This window comes from Nycticebus coucang, chromosome 16 (assembly GCF_027406575.1).
Source record: "Nycticebus coucang isolate mNycCou1 chromosome 16, mNycCou1.pri, whole genome shotgun sequence".
Lineage (NCBI taxonomy): Eukaryota > Metazoa > Chordata > Mammalia > Primates > Lorisidae > Nycticebus > Nycticebus coucang.
In genome coordinates this window covers 95,536,969-95,555,585 of record NC_069795.1, presented here as the reverse complement: position 1 = coordinate 95,555,585, position 18,617 = coordinate 95,536,969, and the positions used below count along the sequence as shown (strand labels likewise).

Sequence of the window (18,617 nt, the reverse complement as noted above, 5' to 3'; positions counted from 1 at the left end):
GGCTCTAGTGGCTACTGCAGTAGATAGAATGGGTCTGGACTATATACAGCTTTTTTTTTTTTTGAGACAGTCTCATTCTGTGACCCAGCCTCCCTAGGTGCTGTTATTAGAGATGTGAGCCCCTGCACCTGGCCAATGATAGCCTCTTAACTGTTTTTATTCCTTAGCCTTCTCCATAACTTTTCCCTAGCAGTCACAGTGATCTTTAAAAAATGTAGATGGGCCCGTTTCACTTTTATAGCCGCCCTGCCCACTATGGCTGTGTAGTCTGCTCAGGTGCTCCCCAGTTCTCCCCATGCTAGGAGGCCTCCGAGGGAGCTGGTCTTTGCAGCCCTTTCCTCCTCCTGTCTTGCCACCTCTGATCTCTCAGGCTACTCCAGCACCGGGCTTGGGCTTGTTTCTGTTCTTTGAAGGATTAGCCGGGCTTTTGCTGGGGTTGTGGCCTTTGTGTAGGCTTTTTTGTCTCCTTAGGGTGCTTTTCTCATTTTGCTTGCCTGGCCACTCATCCTTGAGCTCACAGCCTCCCAGAAAGTTCTTCACACCAGACTCTATAAAGACCCAAAACCCTCAGGCTCCTCCTGTCATTGCAGGGAATTTTTTCTTTTTTTTTTTCAGTTTTGGCCAGGGCCAGGCTTGAACCCACCACTCCTGGTATATGGGGTTGGCGCCCTACTCCTTGAGCCACAGCTGCCTCCCCAACGCCTGGCAATTTTTAGAGTTGCGGTCTTGCTCTGACTCAGGTTGGTCTTGAACTTCTGAGCTCCAGCGATCCACCCTCCTTGGCCTCCAGAGTTGTGACATTGCGGATGTGAGCCTCCCACCTGGCCCCAATGCTGGAACCATCTTCTGTGACTCTTGCTTATTTTCTGTCCCACTGTCCTGGAATGAGCCCGTGTTTAAGGTGCCACCCTCGCTGTGTCTCTGCCCCCCTTTCCTTTCCCCTGGAGAAGCTATCTTGGTTTCATTCTTTCTCAGGGCTTCTTTTCCATTCTCCACACAGACCACCCCCTTCTGTAATCCTGTGTGGTGGCTACCTGGGGTTGCAGTGATCCTGAATGGTTTAATATTTCTCAGTTACAAGACTACCCTTCTCATTACCTCCATTTGACTGTGTGTTCCCCAGTCTCCTCAGCTCCACATTTAAAGATAATCTATTAGTTATTTCCACTACATTTTACTCTGAGTAATGTACACCCCTGGTTAGGCTGTGCAGCTGGGTTCCTGAAGCCTAAGGGAAGCCAGATTTCAGAAAAGGGAATATTTGAGACAGAGTTTCACTATGTTGCCCTCAGTAGAGAGCTGTTGCATCACAGCTCACAGCAACCTCCAGCTCTTGGGCTTAAGTGATTCTCTTGCTTCAGCCTCCCAAGTAGCTGGGACTACAGGTGCCTACTACAACACCCCACAATTTTTTTTTTTTTGGTTGTAGTTGTCATTAGTGTTGGGCAGGCCTCGCTGGGTTTGAACCCACCAGCCCCAGTGTATGTGGCTGGTGCCCTAGCCGCTAAGCTACAGGCACCGATCCTTTTTTTTTAAGACAGAGTTTCACTATGTCACCCTGAGTAGAGTACCATAGTGTCACAGCTCACAGCAACCTCCGACTCTTGGGCTTAAGTGATTCTCTTGCCTCAGTCTCCCAAGTAGCTGGGACTACAGGCACCCACCACAATGTCCAGCTATTTTTTATTCTTTTTGCAGTTTTTGGCCGGGGCTGGGTTTGAACCCACCACCTCTGGTATATGGAGCCGGCGCCCTACTCCTTCGAGCCCAGGTGCTGCCTAGCCTGGCCATTTTGTTGCAGTTGTCATCGTTGTTTAGCTTGCCCTGGCTGGGTTTCAACCTGCCAGCCTGGGAGTATGTGGCCGGTTCCCTAACCACTGAGATATAGGCGCTGCCAAGACTGTTATATTTTATGTATTTTGGGTCTATGTACATTCAGTTAAGAAAAATTCTCTCTCTCTCTCTATATATATATAAAATGCTGTGGTGTCACAGCTTACAGCAACCTCAAACTCTTGGGCTCAAGCAATTTTCTTGCCTCAGCCTCCCGAGTAGCTGGGACTACAGGCACACGCCACAACGGCTAGCTATTTTTTTGTTTTAGCAGGCCCAGGCTGGGTTTGAACCCACCAGCCCTGGTGCATGTGGCCGGTGCCCTACCTACTGAGCTATGGTGCCACCCTATATGTTTTTAAATTTAAAAATGAAATTATTTTCCTGAAGAAAAGTTAGAAAATTCCAAAAGACAACAGGAAGAAAAAAAAAATACCACACATGTCTCTGAGATAACATCTTATACCAGGGAGAATGTATATATGTTGTATATTATAACATGATAATACTGTTTGATTACTTTCTCTTTTTAGTCAGAAACATCATGTATATCTTTTCCTTTATCAGTAAATACCCACCCACAAGTCAACTGTGAATGGCGAAAGAGTGTTACATTTCCTGGATGCGCTGTGAATTATTAAGCAAATCTGTTCTTGAGCATTGTAGTCACTTCCTTTTCACAATTATGAGCAGTTAATTTAGTTAATTCTTTTTTTTTTTTAACAGTCAGTGTTCTGGAAAATGTCATGTTCGTCCCCTTTGTGTTTCTGTAGCAAGGGCGTGTGAGCCCCAGTTTTCCCATGGTGTAGTATGTGACTTGTCCTGGTTGTGGACTTGTTGTGACTCCATCTACCTACATCATATTTGTCTTTGTAGTGATGACCTTTCATTTTCCACAGGAGACACTGTTCCGTAGTCTATAAACAAGTGTCAGGCAGCTGCCCGATTTCCTGAGCGTGCTGCTCACCCGTGCTCACTTCCCTTCCTGTCTTCCAGCAGGCAGTCTGGTCTCCAGGAAAACACTGTTGTAAACAAAGTTCTCTGCACACCTAACGATTGACAACGTAGTATATTTTTATTTAAAATGACTGTTCCCTTGCTGCTCTGAAACATGTTGTAACCTTGACCTTTATACTGGCCACTGTTTTAACGTTCTTTTAAATGGCAGGCAGTATAAAAGGAGAGTTTTTTTGTCCTTGATGTTACTTCTGAGTGGTATATAGGATAATGGATACAATATGAAGTAACAAATGAATTTATGTGTATTGAAATTCACTGAAGAGTGGGTTTTTTTTTTTTTAATTGTTAAATCATAGCTGTGTACATAAGTGCAATCAAGGGGTACAATGTGCTGGTTTCATATACAATCTGAAATATTCTCATCAAACTGTTCAACGTAGCCTTCATGGCATTTTCTTAGTTATTGTATGCAGACATTTGTATTCTGCCTTTAGTAAGTTTCGCCTGTACCCATTCTAAGATGCACCGTAGGTGTGGCCCCCACCCATTACACTCTCTCCACCCTAACCTCTCCCCTCCCTTCCCCTTCCTTGACCCTTCCCTCATAGTCTTGTGCTATAGTTGGGTTATAGCCTTCATGCGAAAGCTATAATTTAGCTTCATAGTGGGGCTGAGTACATTGGATACTTTTTCTTCCATTCCTGAGATACTTTGCTAAGAAGAATATGTTCCAGCTCCATCCATGTAAACATGAAAGAGGTAAAGTCTCCATCTTTCTTATAAGGCTGCTTAATATTCCATGGTATACATGTACCACAATTTGCTAGTCCATTTGTGGGTCGATGGGCACTTGGGCTTCTTCCATGACTTAGCAATTATGAATTGGGCTGCAATAAACATTGTGGTACAGATGTCTTTGTTATATTGTGATTTTTGGTCTTCTGGGTATAAACCTAGTAAAGGAATTATAGGATCAAATGGCAGGTCTATTTTTAGGTCTCTAAGTATTCTCCAAACATCCTTCCAGAAGGAATGTATTAGTGTGCATTCCCACCAGCAGTGTAGAAGTGTGCCCTTTTCTCCACATCCACACCAACATCTCTGGTTTTGGGATTTTGTTACAACACATGGGCTTATAATGCTATTCCTTTCTTTTGTGGTTTAATCGTGGCATGGGAGAAGTTGGCAGAAGGAGCTATCATAGAGCTCTGTGGATAGCTCACCTTCCTTGTGATTTCAGGTGTTAAACTAAAGTCTTACTAAAGTCTTGGTCAAGTATCTCTTCAGTACATCAAAAAAACATCATTAGAATCTTAATAATAGGGCCAGTCACGGTGGCTCATACCTGTAGTCCTAGCACTCTGGGAAGTCAAGGTGGGAGGATTGTTTGAGCTCAGGAGTTTGAGACCAGCCTGAGTAAGAGGGAGACCCCGTCTCAACTAAAAATAGAAAAACTAGCTGAGCATTGTGGTGGACACCGATAGTCCCAGCTACTGGGGAGTCTGAGACAAGAGGATTTCTTGATCCCAAGAGACTGAGGTTGCCGTGAGCTACGACTCTACAACATTCTACCCAGGGTGACAAAGTAAGATTCTATCTCAAAAAGAAAAAAAAAATCAATAATAGTTAGCTTAGAGCATGCAGAGAGCTATTTGTTGATCATTCTGGGCTGGATGCTCCCTGAGAGTAGAAGCTGGGTAGGGTCCAGGGTGGAACAGGCAGTGGAAATGGCAGCTGCCTTCCTGAAGAACCATGGGAGGCTGGCTTGGTTACAGCCCCTAGGAGAGCTGGGGCAATGGGGTTCAAATGTCCAAGCTGCTAAGAGTGACATTAGCCAAATACACCTGAAAAGCTAGTGTTCCTGCTGGTACCTCAGGCTGTTTTCCATGCATGACCATCAGTTTTATTTTGACAATACCTGTTGTTTAGTTATGCCGTAATGTATGCTTTAAATAGAATCTGTATTGTGAAATATTTTAAATTCAGATGAGAAGGGCATTGAAGAATGATTGGAGAGAGACTGACAAATAATGACACAAAATTGTCATTTGTTCTACAGATGTTTGTCCAAGCCTGTCTTATACCAGGCACTGTTTTTAGGATTCAGTCATGAACATGACACAGGTTTTCTTATCCTCAAGGAGCAAATGTGTAGTTCAGCTTCTGAATGTACTGGCCCCCAAATGAAGGAAGCCTGAGTTTCTCACAGCCACAACGAGCATGATACTAACAATAGTGAAACCATCGTGGATTTGGGTGGAGAATCATCAGAACAGAAGCCTAGAGGGGGATGTGGGTGTCATTCATGGGCAGGCGTGGGGTCAGGGAGCAGCTGCAGTCTTAACGTAGCCAGTGTTGACATGGGCTGCTGTGAAGCCTGGAGGCCTGGCCTGTGTCCTTCAGGTCCTCTAGGTGGCACTTCCTGGCAGGGAGGCACTCTTTGACTTGGGCTGAGTTTACCTCACTCTGGTGCCCAGAGATTAAGAACCAACATTGAGAGTAGCATTTAGAGATTTCTGTAGCAACTTGACTTTGCAGCCACATCCAAGTGCGTGACCTGAGGATTTGTTTGCTGAGGATACACACCTGTTTGGGCTTTGTGGAGCTTATGCATGTGAGTACACACACATCTAGCCAGAGCTGTGAACCAGTCATGCGCAGTGGGCCCACGTGTCTTTCCTTAATGAACAGAAACAAAACGGAACAAAGAACAAACCTAAACCATCTCTTCCTTCATGCCAGTAGTTGTAGAAAAACTATCATAGGTGGAGCAGGGTTGTGGTGGGAGGTGAGGCTGTGAGCACAAGTGAAAGTCAAGAAGGTGAATGTAAAATCCTTCATCTCCTTTCAGTTTCACTTAAGGCTTTTGTCAATGTGCTGACTTCCCCTCCCCAATCCTCTACCCTGGTCGTCATCAATGTGTTCTTTTGTCATTAAAGTTATTTTTCTATACACATTTAATGTACATTATACACAGTTCTGTAGATATTTTCTCAATATATACACACAATTCACAGATTTGTCATTTTAAATACCGTTGCAGCATTTTGTTGTGTTTCTATGCCAGTTTCTTAACTTCTATGTGATGCCAGTCCTTCCATTTTCCTATTATGAACAGTGCATCTGTGAATATTTTTATACAAATTAGGTTTTTTCCTCTTTCTTTTGTATCCCTGAAATCTGTACCCAAACGGAAAATACCTTGTCAAAGGGTCATGGTTTTATTGCTCTCTAGAAGGACTAAATTGATTTATATTGTAAGAGGGGACATATGAGTTTTCTTTTGGCCTTCAGTCTGGGCAATTTTAGTAGTTTTTGCTGGTTTTAAGGTTATATTAGTGCCTTAAGGTCATTTTAATATGCTTATTTCCAGAGGCTGTGATGATTTGATTTTAATACTTTCTCACATTTAAATGGTCTCTTACATCAAAACAAAATTTGAAAAAAAAAAGCCCCCGAACCAAAAGGTCTTAAAATTTTTTTTAGTAAGTTGAACTTGGATGTTGACATCTTGTAATTTTTGAGAGGGAGTCTCAAGCCGTCACCCTGGATAGAGTGCTATGGTGTCATAACTCACAGCAACCTCCAACTCTTGGGCTCAAGTGATCCTCTTGCTATTTTTTAGTAGAGACTGGGTCTTGCTCTTGCTCAGGCTAGTCTTGAACCTATGAGCTCAAGCCATCCACCCGCCTTGGCCTCCCAACTTTTTTATTTTTTAAAAGTCAACCCAGGCCAGGTGCGGTGGCTCACGCCTGTAATTTTAGCACTCTGGGAGGATGAGGCAGGAAGATTGCCTGAACTCACAGTTTCGAGATCAGCCTGAGCCAGAGTGAGACCTCGTCTCTAAAAATAGCCAGGCGCTGTGGCAGGTGCCTATAGTCCCAGCTACTTGGGAGACTTGAGGCAAGGGGATCACTTGAGCCCAAGAGTTTGAGGTTGCTGTGAGCTGTGACACCACGGCAGTCCCCGAGAGCTACAAAGTGTGACTGTCTCAAAAAAAAAAAAAGTTAACCCCATACTTTGTGAACTTTATTTGTAATCTATTTTAATTTCATAGTGTACCTTTGTCATCTTTATTCTGAAAAAGTATTGTTTTGTTTTCTGTCCTCTAATTATTTCACTTGCATTTCACTGTCAACTGTTAGATGTGTAGTTGTCTAACCTGCCTGATTTCTTGGCTACACTTGGGCACCTGCTTTTCAGGGTAGTAATCTCAGTGGGACTGTGGCTAGTGCTGGTTAATGAGAAGGTGAGTTGAGGTTTTAAAACTCTGAGTGAGTTAGTTAGTCTAGCTCTGACCCCAGGCTGTACTCCACTCTCTGTGTTGGTCCCAAGGAGATTAGGACAGATTTGTCAGCTTGCTGTCATGATTGAAATAACTTGTTCAGAGCACATGGCATGGGTATTGACTTTATATGTGCAAAAAGGTGTATTACAGGACCAATGTTTAGGTGTTAACAGGGCAAGAGTGAAGAAAGCATTAGACTGGGGTGTGTGTTCTATATGTGGTAGCTTTCAAAGAGCTTTCTGCCTTGATGTGTCCTGAAGATTTAGAAGGCAAATCTGTTGAGTGGTCCTTCTGCCTCAGCACTGCCAGCAAGGGAGAGGGGCCTGTGCTGTCTCGAAGGACAGTCTGTGTGTCGGATGGAAGACACCTGTGAATGTTCATAATAGATTCCTTTTCTACTTGGCCATTCCTCTCTGGGTGTCAAATAATTTTTTTCTTCTTTAAAAAAACTTAATTTTTTTATATAGACAGGGTCTCACTGTGTTGTCCAGGCTCATCTTGAACTCCTCGTCTCAAGGGATTCTGTTGCCTCAGCTTCTCAAACTGCTGGGATTTCAGGCATGAACCAATTATTTTTCTCCTGGATGATGGACTTTGTGATAATATAAAGCACCTCCAGAAACTGAGAAGGAATGTTTGGTATATTAAATTTCCATCAAGTTCCCTAATAAGTCAAACTCTTGACTCTTGAAATTAGCAAAGACTTTATGATTATCCTAGAAATAATGTCATAAACTCTTGCATTATAAAGCAATTCTATGTTTTTCTTCAGAAAAATGCTGCTCTTGAACATGTTTCTTCATTTTTGCTTGCTAAGTTCTTGGTTCTCCTGCTATTGCCTAACTTTTTTTCTTTTTTTTGCAGTTTTTGGCCGGGGCTGGGTTTGAACCCACCACTTCCAGCATATGGGGTCAGCGCCCTGCCCCTTTGAGCCATAGGCGCCGCCCCCTTTTTTCCGACAGATTAGTATTTGTTACTCTCAGCCGGTGCGGCTGGCACATTCACTTACTCTTCCTTCTATTCATTTTCTCCGGTTATGAAATGACTGAGATAATATGATGATGATGAGTCCATAATAAATAATAACTCACATTTATGTAATGCCTTGGGAGCATAGAGAGCACTTTAGTGTGTTTCATTCACTTTATTATTATTATTATTTTTGAGATAGTCTCACTCTTATCACCCTGGGTAGAATGCTGTGGTGCCATAGCTCATAGCAAACTCAAACTCTTGGGCTCAAGTGATCCTCTTGCCTGAGCCTCCCCAGTAGCTCAGACTAGGTGGGTGCCACCACATGTGACTAATTTTCTATGTTTTTTTTTTTTTTTTTCAGTAGAAATGGGGTCTCACCCTTGCTCAGGCTGGTCTCAAACCCCTGAGCTCAGGTAATCCACCTGCCTCGGCATCTCAGAGTGCTAGGATTGCAGGCGTCATTGTAGGTGTGATTACAGGCGTGAGCCACCGTGCCCTGTTTGAGTCACTTTGAACTTCAAGATCCCTGTGAGGGAGGTGAGAATTACTGCTACCACTTTGTTTATAGAGGAGAGCACTGCAGCTCAGAGGTGTGGATGACTGATGGCGCTGCAAGACCTCTATTACAAATTCCGTATATTCTCCAGTGTATCTTCTGGTTTGAATTCTTTGGTCAAATTATATTTTACTGGAAGAGAATGAAACTGTTACATTTGTTTGATCACAATATGTGATAATTTAATGGCTTAATGAATAATTAAACATGTAATGATGCAATATTTTATTCTCTTGAGGGTTCTATTTCAAAGAACCCCCCTACCCCTATTTAATAGCCAGGCGTTGTGGCAGGTGCCTGTAGTCCCAGGAGTTGGAGGTTGCTGTGAGCTGTGATGCCATGGCACTCTACCCAGGACGATAGCTTGAGGCTCTGTCTCAAAAAAACAAAAACATGTTTATTTAAAAAAAAATTTAGGAAATACCTACCCCAACAATAAAAAAAAATATACTTACCTAATCTATTGATCAAATGAATATAATGTGCTATCTGTAGTTGAAGAAATTTTCTAATTTTATTCAAACAATCTCATTTAAAGGGAAAAATGTACAAATTTATTTTAAAGTAAACTGTAATTAGGAGTTTTTGGATGCTATTTTGTTGTCACATTTTTAAAAGCAAGTTTTTCTTGCTAGCATCTAAAATTGCAGTTGACTTTTATTTATTAACTTGTGTCCTTTGGCCTTGCTAAATTCACTAATTGTTATTCACTAATAACTAACTGTTATTTTCACTAGTTTATAGATTTCTTGGTATTTTCCCTATGGACTACATTGTCATAAGCAAATAGGGACTATTTTACTTATTTCATTGTGGTCTTCATATCTTTTATTTATTTGTTTATTTAGTCTTATTGCAAAGCATATACTACAGTAAGAGGCACATATTTGAGTGAATGCTGTTAAATATTCTTGTGACAGGATTCCTTTATACCCTGGTTTCAATGTTGGAGAATTGTGTTGTTAGAAATTTTTAAAGATTAACAATATTCAGTTATTGGAACTTTTTAAATTTTTTTGCAGTTTTTGGCTGGAGCTGGGTTTGAACCTGCCACCTCCAGCATATGGGCTGGTGCCCTACTCCTTTGAGCCACAGGCACCGCTCTTTTTTTTTGTTTGAGACAGAGTCTCACTGTGTTACCCTCAGTAGAGTGCCAGGTGTCACAACTCACAACAATCTCCAACTCTTGGGCTTAGGCAATTCTCTTGCCTCAGCCTCCCAAATAGCTGGGACTACCGGCACCTGCCACAACACCTGACTATTTTTTGGTTGCAGTTGTCATTGTTGTTTGGCAGGCCTGGGCTGGATTTGAACTTGCCAGCTCCGGTGCATGTGGCTGGCACCCTAGCTGCTGAGCTACAGGCGCCGAGCCAGTTATTGTAATGAGAGCAAATGTTTGTTTTGATATTATAATTATCGTTGTTAAAATGCGGTGTAAGGAGCTGGGCATGGTGGTTTGTATCTATAACCCTGGTACTTTGGGAAGTGGAGGTGGGAGGATCACCTGAGACCAGCCTGAACAACAAAGTGAGAATTATCTCCACAAAAATCAGCTGGGCATGGTGATGCACACCTGTCGTCCCAGCTGTTTGGTAGGTTGAGATGGGAGAATTGCTTGAGTCCAGGAGGCTGAAGCTGCCATGAGCTGTGATGATGCCACTGCACTCTAGCTTGGGTGACAGAGAGAGACTCTGTGTCAAGAAAAAGAAAAAAGAAAGAAATGAGAAACACATCGTAAGCAATTTTGTAATGTGTTTGTTGGCAATTTTGATGGGGTTTCAAAAATAAGTTTATAATTATTTGGAGGAGTGAGACTAACTGGTGCTTAATAAAATCCACTTCCATTGAGGAAGGATGGCTAATTTTTTTTATTAAGTCATAACCGTGTACATTGATGCATTTATGGGGTTCATTGTATTGATTTGATATACAATGTGAAATGCTTACATCGAATGGATTAACACATCCATCACCTTGCTTACTTATTTGTTGTGGTAAGACAATTATACTCTTTTTAATAGTTTTGAAATGTACCATTGCATCATGCACATTAGATGAGGTCCCCCCAAATGCCCTCTCTCTTCCCCACGCACCCCCTCCCCTCTCTCTCCTTTTCCCTCCTACTTTCTGGACTGTGGTTATGTTTTACCATTTGTATGAGTATGTAGGTAATTATATATTGATTTCATGGTAGTATTGAGTACATTGGATACTTTTTCTTCCATTCTTGAGATACTTTACTAAGAAGAATATGTTCCAGCTCCATCCAGGTAAACATAAAAGATGTGAAGTCTCCATCTTTTTTAATGGCCACATAGTATTCCATGGTGTACATATACCACAATTTGTTAATCCATTCATGGGTCCATGGGCACTTTGGCTGTTTCCATGTCTTGACAATTATGAATTGGGCTGCAACAATCATGCTGGTGCAAATGTCTTTGTTATAAAATGATTCTTGATCATCTGGGTATATACCTAGTAGAGGAATTGTAGGATCTAAAAGTAGGTTTACTTTTAGTTTCTTTTTTATTTTTTTATTGTTGGGGATTCATTGAGGGTACAATAAGCCAGGTTACACTGATTGCATTTGTTAGGTAAAGTCCCTCTTGCAATCATGTCTTGCCCCCAGAAGGTGTGTGGCACACACCAAGGCCCCACCCACCTCCCTCCTTCCTTCTCTCTGCTTTTCCTCCCCCCCATAACCTTAATTGTGATTAATTGTCTTCATATCAAAATTGAGTACATAGAATTCATGCTTCTCCATTCTTGTGATGCTTTACTAAGAATAATGTCTTCCACTTCCATCCAGGTTAATACGAAGGATGTAAAGTCTCCATTTTTTTTAATGGCTGAATAGTATTCCATAGTATACATATACCACAGCTTGTTAATCCATTCCTGGGTTGGTGGGCATTTAGGCTGTTTCCACATTTTGGCGATTGTAAATTAGCTGCAATAAACAGTCTAGTACAAGTGTCCTTATGATAAGAGAATTTTTTTCCTTCTGGGTAGATGCCCAGTAATGGGATTGCCAGATCAAATGGGAGGTCTAGCTTGAGTGCTTTGAGATTTCTCCATACTTCCTTCCAGAAAGGTTGTACTAGTTTGCAGTCCCACCAGCAGTGTAAAAGTGTTCCCTTCTCTCCACATCCATGCCAGCATCTGAAGTTTTGAGATTTTGTGATGTGGGCCATTCTCACTGGGGTTAGATGATATCTCAGGGTTGTTTTGATTTGCATTTCTCTAATATATAGAGATGATGAACATTTTTTCATGTGTTTGTTAGCCATTCATCTGTCATCTTTAGAGAAGGTTCTGTTCATGTCTCTTGCCCATTGGTATGTGGGATTGTTGTATTTTTTTCATGTGGATTAATTTGACTTCTCTATAGAGAAGCTTTTGTCTGATTTAAAATAGGCAAATATCCTTTCCCATTGTGTAGGTTGTATCTTTGCTTCAGTTATTGTCACCTTAGCTGTACAGAAGCTTTTCAGTTTAATGAAGTCCCATTTGTTTATTTTTGTTGTCGTTGCAATTGCCATGGCAGTCTTCTTCATGAAGTCTTTCCCCAGGCCAATATCTTCCAGTGTTTTTCCTATGCTTTCTTGGAGGATTTTTATTGTTTCATGCCTTAAATTTAAGTCCTTTATCCATCTTGAATCAATTTTTGTGAGTGGGGAAAGGTGTGGGTCCAGTTTCAGTGTTTTGCATGTGGATATCCAGTTCTCCCAACACCATTTATTGAATAGGGAGTCTTTCCCCCAAGGTATGTTTTGTTTGGTTTATCGAAGATTAGGTAGTTGTAAGATGTTAGTTTCATTTCTTGGTTTTCAATTCGATTCCAAGTGTCTATGTCTCTGTTTTTGTGCCAGTACCATGCTGTCTTGAGCACTATGGCTTTGTAGTACAGACTAAAATCTGGTATGCTGATGCCCCCCGGATTTATTTTTATTACTAAGAACTGCCTTGGCTATATGGGTTTTTTTCTGTTTCCATACAAAACGCAGAATCATTTTTTCCAAATCTTGAAAGTACAATGTTGGTATTTTGATAGGAATGGCATTGAAGAGGTAGATTGCTTTGGGAAGTACAGACATTTTAACAATGTTTATTCTGCCCATCCATGAGCATGGTGTGTTCTTCCATTTGTTAAAATCCTCTGGTATTTCCTTTCTGAGGATTTCAAATTTTCTTTATAGAGGTCCTTCACCTCCTTCGTTAGGTATTTCATTTTTTTTGAAACTATGGTGAAGGGAGTTGTGTCCTTAATTAGCTTCTCATCTTGACTGTTATTGGCGTATACAAAGGCTACTGACTTGTGGACATTGATTTTATATCCTGAGACATTAATTACTGTATTGTTTGATGACTTCTAGGAGTCTGTGGTTGAGTCTTTGGGGTTCTCTAAGTATAGGATCATGTCATCAGCAAAGAGGGAGAGTTTGACCTCCTCTGCTCCCATTTGGATTCCCTTTATTTCCTTGCCTTGCCTAATTGTACTGGCTAGAACTTCCAGCACTATGTTGAATAGTAAAGGTGACAGAGGACAACCTTGTCTCGTTCCAGTTCTAAGATGAAAAGCTTTCAGTTTTACTCCATTCAGTAAAATATTAGCTGTTGGTTTGTCAGAGATAGCTTCAATCAGTTTTAGAAATGTGCCACCTATGCCTATACTCTTCAGTGTTCTAATTAGAAAAGGATGCTGGATTTTATCGAATGCTTTTTCTGAATCTATTGAGAGGATCATATCATCTTTATTTTTGCCTCTGTTAATACGTTGGATAACGTTTATGGACTTGCGTATGTTAAACCAGCCTTGCATCCCTGGAATGAAACTTACTTGATCATGATGTATGACTTTTTTTTTTTTTTTGTAGAGACAGAGTCTCACTTTATGGCCCTCGGTAGAGTGCCGTGGTCTCACACAGCTCACAGCAACCTCCAACTCCTGGGCTTAAGCGATTCTCTTGCCTCAGCCTCCCGAGTAGCTGGGACTACAGGTGCCCGCCACAACGCCTGGCTATTTTTTGGTTGCAGTTTGGCCGGGGCCGGGTTCGAACCCGCCACCCTCGGCATTTGGGGCCGGCGCCCTACCAACTGAGCCACAGGCGCCACCCGATGTATGACTTTTTTGATGATAACCTGTAATCTATTGGCTAGGATTTTGTTGAGAATTTTTCCATCTATATTCATGAGTGAGATTGGTCTGAAATTCTCCTTTTTGGTTGGGTCTTTTCCTGGTTTTGGTGTCAGGATGATGTTTGCTTCATAGAATGTGTTGCGGGAAGATTCCTTCTTCCTCGATTTTTTGGAATAATTTCTGCAGTAGGTATAAACTCTTTCTTGAAGGTTTGATAGAATTCTGATGTGAAGCCATCTGGACCAGGGCATTTTTTGGTTGGAAGCTTTTTTATTGTTTCTTTAATCTCAGTGCTTGAAAGTGGTCTGTTCAGGAGCGCTATGTCTTCCTGGCTAAGTCTAGGGAGAGGGTGCGATTCCAAATATTGATCCATTTGCTTCACAGTGTCAAATTTCTGGGCATAGAGTTTCTGGTAGTATTCAGAGATGATCTCTTGTATCTCTGTGGCATCAGTTGTTATTTCCCCTCTATCATTTCTGATTGAGGTAACTAGAGATTTTACTTTTCTATTTCTGCTTAGTCTGGCCAATGGTTTATCTATTTTATTTATTTTTTCAAAAAACCAACTCCTTGTTTCATTAATTTTCTAATGATTCTTTTGTTTTCAATTTCATTGATCTCTGATTTGATTTTGGATATTTCTTTTCTTCTACTGGGTTTAAGCTTAGATTGTTCTTCTTTTTCCAAGTTCATAAGATGACTTATGAGTTTATTGATGTGCTCTCTTTCTGTTTTTCAAATGTAGGTATCTAAAGCGATAAATTTTGCTCTCAAAACTGCTTTTGCAGTATTCCACGGTTTTGGTAGCTTGTGTCTTCATTGTTGTTATGCTCAAGGAAGTTAATGATTTCCTGTTTTATTTCTTCCTGCACCCATCTGTTATTCATCAGAAGATTGTTTAATTTCCACGTCTTTGTGTGGGGTCGAACGTTTTTGTTAGAGTTGAGTTCCACCCTTAGTGCCTTATGGTCTGAGAAGATACAAGGTAAAATTTCAACTCTTTTTATTCTGTTGATAATTGTTTTGTGTCCCAGGATATGATCAATTTTGGAGAATGTTCCATGGGGTGATGAAAAGAATGTATATTCTTTATGTTTGTGATGGAGTGTTCTATATGTGTCTATCAAGCACAGTTGTTCTAGGGTCTCCTTTAAATCTCTTATAGCTTTGTTTAATTTCTGTTTAGAGGATCTTTCCAGCTCTGTAAGAGGAGTGTCAAAGTCCCCTGTTATTATGGTATTGTCAGATATCATATTGCTCAGACTGAGTAAGGTCTGTTTCAAGAATTTGGAAGCATTTACATTGGGTGCACACGTATTTAGAATTGAAACGTCTTCTTGTGTATTTTTCCCTTGACCAATATAAAGTGACCATCTTTGTCTTTTTTACTTGTTTTAAATCCACATGTATCTGAAAATAAGATCGCAACTCCTCTTTTCTTCTGAATACCATTTGCCTGAAAAATTGTCTTCCAACCCTTGACTTGGAGTTTTAATTTGTCTTTTGAAGCCAGGTGTGTTTCTTGCTGACAGCAAATGGATGGCTTGTGTTTTTTAATCCAGTCAGCCAATCTATGTCTCTTCCGTGGTGAATTCAAGCCATTAACATTTATTGAGATAATTGGTAAGTGTGGTAGTATTCTATTCATCTTATTTGGTGAGAGTCCATTGCTTAGTTTTATCTGTTGCATCAGTGTGGAGGTTAGGTTCTGTCCTTTAATTTCTGAGTTCTCACTTTGCTGCTGATCTACACACTGGTGGTCAGTGTGTAGAACAAGTTGAAGTATTTTCTGTAGAGCTGGTCTTATTGTGGCAAATTTCCTCAATGTTTGTATATCCGTAAATGATTTGATTTCTTCATCAATTGTAAAGCTTAGCTTAGCAGGGTACAGAATCATGGGCTGGAAATGATTCTGTTTAAGTAGATTAAAGGTAGATGACCATTGTCTTCTTGCTTGGAAAGTTTCATTCGAGAAGTCTGCAGTCACTCTGATGGATTTGCCCGTGTAGGTCAACTGGTGCTTACTCCTGGCAGCTTGCAGAATCTTTTCTTTTGTCTTGACTTTGGACAGGTTCATCACAATGTGTCTTGGAGAAGCTCGGTTAGAGTTGAGGTGACCTGGGGTCCGATATCCCTCTGAAAGCAGTGTGTCAGAATCTTTGGTGATATTTGGGAAATTTTCTTTTATAATATTCTCTAGTATGGCTTCCATTCCTCTGGGGCATCCCTTCTGGGATTCCTATAACTCGTATGTTGGAATGCTTCATAAAGTCCCATAATTCTGACAGTGAACGTTCTGCTTTCTCTCTCTTCTTTTCTGCCTCTTTTACTATCTGAGTTATCTCAAGAACTTTGTCTTCTACCTCTGAAATACTTTCTTCTGCATGGTCTAACTGTTGCTGATAATTTCCATTGCATCTTTAAGTTACCTGATTGACAGTTTCAGTTCCTTCAGCTCTGCTATATCCTTTTTATATTCTTCATATCATTCATCTCTTATTTGATTCTGTTTTTAGATTTCCTTTTGGTTGTTTCCACTTTATTAGCAGTTTCCTTCATTGTTTCCATCATTTCTTTCATTGTTTTCATCATGTGTATTCTAGATTCCCTTTCTGTGATTCCTAACATTTCTTTATAGGTGGAATCCTCTGCAGTAGCTACCTTATGGTCCGTTCGTGGGGTTGTTCTGGACTAGTTGGTTCTGCATGTTGCCTGGAGTTTTCTGCTGATTCTTCCTCATGAGTGATTTCTTTTATCTCTTTCCTTGCCCTAATTTTCCTTTCACTTCCTCTTGGTCTTTAAGTTCCCATGCCTGTGGACTAATGTTTCGATGAGTCCCTGTGGTATAGGACCAGAAGGATGAGAAGGTTGAAGAATAAGAAGGGATAAAAGAAAGAAGGAAAGAGCAGAAAGAAAATAGAGAAAGGAGAGGGGGTGGGTAAAAGGAATATTGACAAAAAGAAGAGAGGCACAGAAAGAGGGAGACAGAGCAATATGGGTGTACAGTAGGGTACTTTGACACAACCTTAGAAAAAACCCCAACCTCTGGGGGTGCCCTGTTGGGTGGTTCCCTTGAGGTCAGCAGCTCTTTGCCAACCTGAGTAGACACAGTACCCCCTGTCCACCAAGTAGAGAGGAAAGACAAAAATGCTATATATCAAACTAAAACAAGGAAAGAGAAAACTTTACAGGATAAAATTGGGTGAAAAATCAAATAATAGGGGTAGAAATACTAGCAAAAATGAAGTTCTAGTTATTGCAAAAGGCAGCAATGGGAAATTGAATTTAAACTAGAAAAATGGAGAAAGAAAAAAATCTGTACGGAAAAGGTTGAAATTAAAAAACAAAACAACAACAACAACATCAAAATAAATGAAAAAACAAACAATCAAAAAAAAAAAAAACAACCCAAAACAAAGCAGTATATGTATCTTGTTGGATAGTGTCTGGGCAACAGGTGGTCTTCTGGGGTATGAGATGTTAATCACAATTCTGATACGACTGGAGGCCTCCACTGATTTCTCAAACCCCACAGGGTAGACACCCTAAATCTCTTTCAGCCCTCTTAAAAGTGGAGTCTTTCCCCCACTGAGTATTTTGGGATTTCTCAAACCCCACAGGGTAGACACCCTAAATCTTTCTTCAGCCCTGCTTAGAAGTTTAAACTTCTAAACTTGCTAAGCAGAAGCTTTCCCAGGGAAGTGCTTGTCTTTCCCCCACTGAGTATTTTGGGATTTCTCAAACCCCACAGGGTAGACACCCTAAATCTCTCTTCAGCCCTGCTTAGAAGTTTAAACTTCTAAACTTGCTAAGCAGAAGCTTTCCCAGGAAAGTGCTTGTCACTGGAATCACAGCTGAAGTGGCTATCCACTTACCCAGTGTGCCAAAACCGGTCTCACTCTGCTACTGAGGGTTAGGGCTGTAAGGCGGCTCAGTGCCTGCCTTTAGGCTGCTCAGTCACTAGGTTACTAGCTCCTGCCTGATCCTTGCTCTGCAACCCTGAGGGCGGACCTTGCTGGGGCAGTTCTCTCCCAATGGCTCCCTGCGGCCCACAGCCAAACACTATTACCTCCGTCCGGCTCAGTGGCTCAGTCTGGGGCCCCAGACAGTGCCCAAAGTTCTCCACACTCCTTCTCAAGCTCTCTCCATGGCAGTTCAACTGAGTGCCAAGTCCAAAAGCACCAAAACAGTTCACAGGTAAGGCCTTTCCCGTTTGCAGTTTCGCTGCTACTGTACTTATAGCTGTCGGCGGGATTAGGCCAATTGAACACACGTGACCACTTGCCAGTGTTCCACTGTTTTTGTCCTCCTCTTGGGGTCCCGAAGTCTCTCGCTTACTCCCTGTATCCTCAAAGGGATGATTATAGGCCGATTCCACCAGCCAGAGATGCCTGAATTCTTATCTCCCCAGATTCACGGTGCCCAGATGCAAGGAAGCTGTTACTCAGCCGCCATCTTGCTCCAGCTTACTTTTAGTTTCTTAAGTATTCTCCAAACTTCTTTTCAGAAAGGCCATATTAGCTTGCATTTGCACCAGCAGTGTAGAAGTCTTCCCTTCTCTCTGCATCCATGCTAGTATGTGTAGTTTTGGGATTTTGTGATGTGGGCTAATCTTACTGGAGTTTGATGATATCTCAAAGTGGTTTTGATTTGCATTTCTCTGATGATTAAGGATGATGAGTATTTTTGTTTGTTTGTTTTTGCAGTTTTTGGCTGGGGCTGTGTTTGAACCCACCACCTATGGTATATGGGGCTGGTGCCCTATTCCTTTGAGCCACAGGTGCTGCCCAGTGATGAACATTTTTTCATGTGTTTGTAGGCCATGATCCTGTCTTTATCAGAGAAGTTTCTGTTCAAGTGTC

The 18,617-nt window shown here is 41.4% G+C and overlaps 1 protein-coding gene across 4 annotated transcripts in view; it reads left to right on the top strand.

Moving 5' to 3' along the window:
- USP13 (ubiquitin specific peptidase 13) overlaps positions 1 to 18,617 on the top strand; it is a 180,004-nt gene that overhangs the window by 26,308 nt on the left and 135,079 nt on the right. The window contains exon 1 of one of the 4 annotated variants that reach the window (XM_053564769.1): positions 5,387 to 5,407. The exons of the other annotated variants lie outside the window; for them this stretch is intronic. Coding sequence (XP_053420744.1) covers positions 5,402 to 5,407 — 6 coding nt within the window. The 5' untranslated portion in view covers positions 5,387 to 5,401. Of the gene's footprint in view, positions 1 to 5,386; positions 5,408 to 18,617 lie in introns of those variants that run through there. 4 annotated transcript variants of the gene reach the window in all.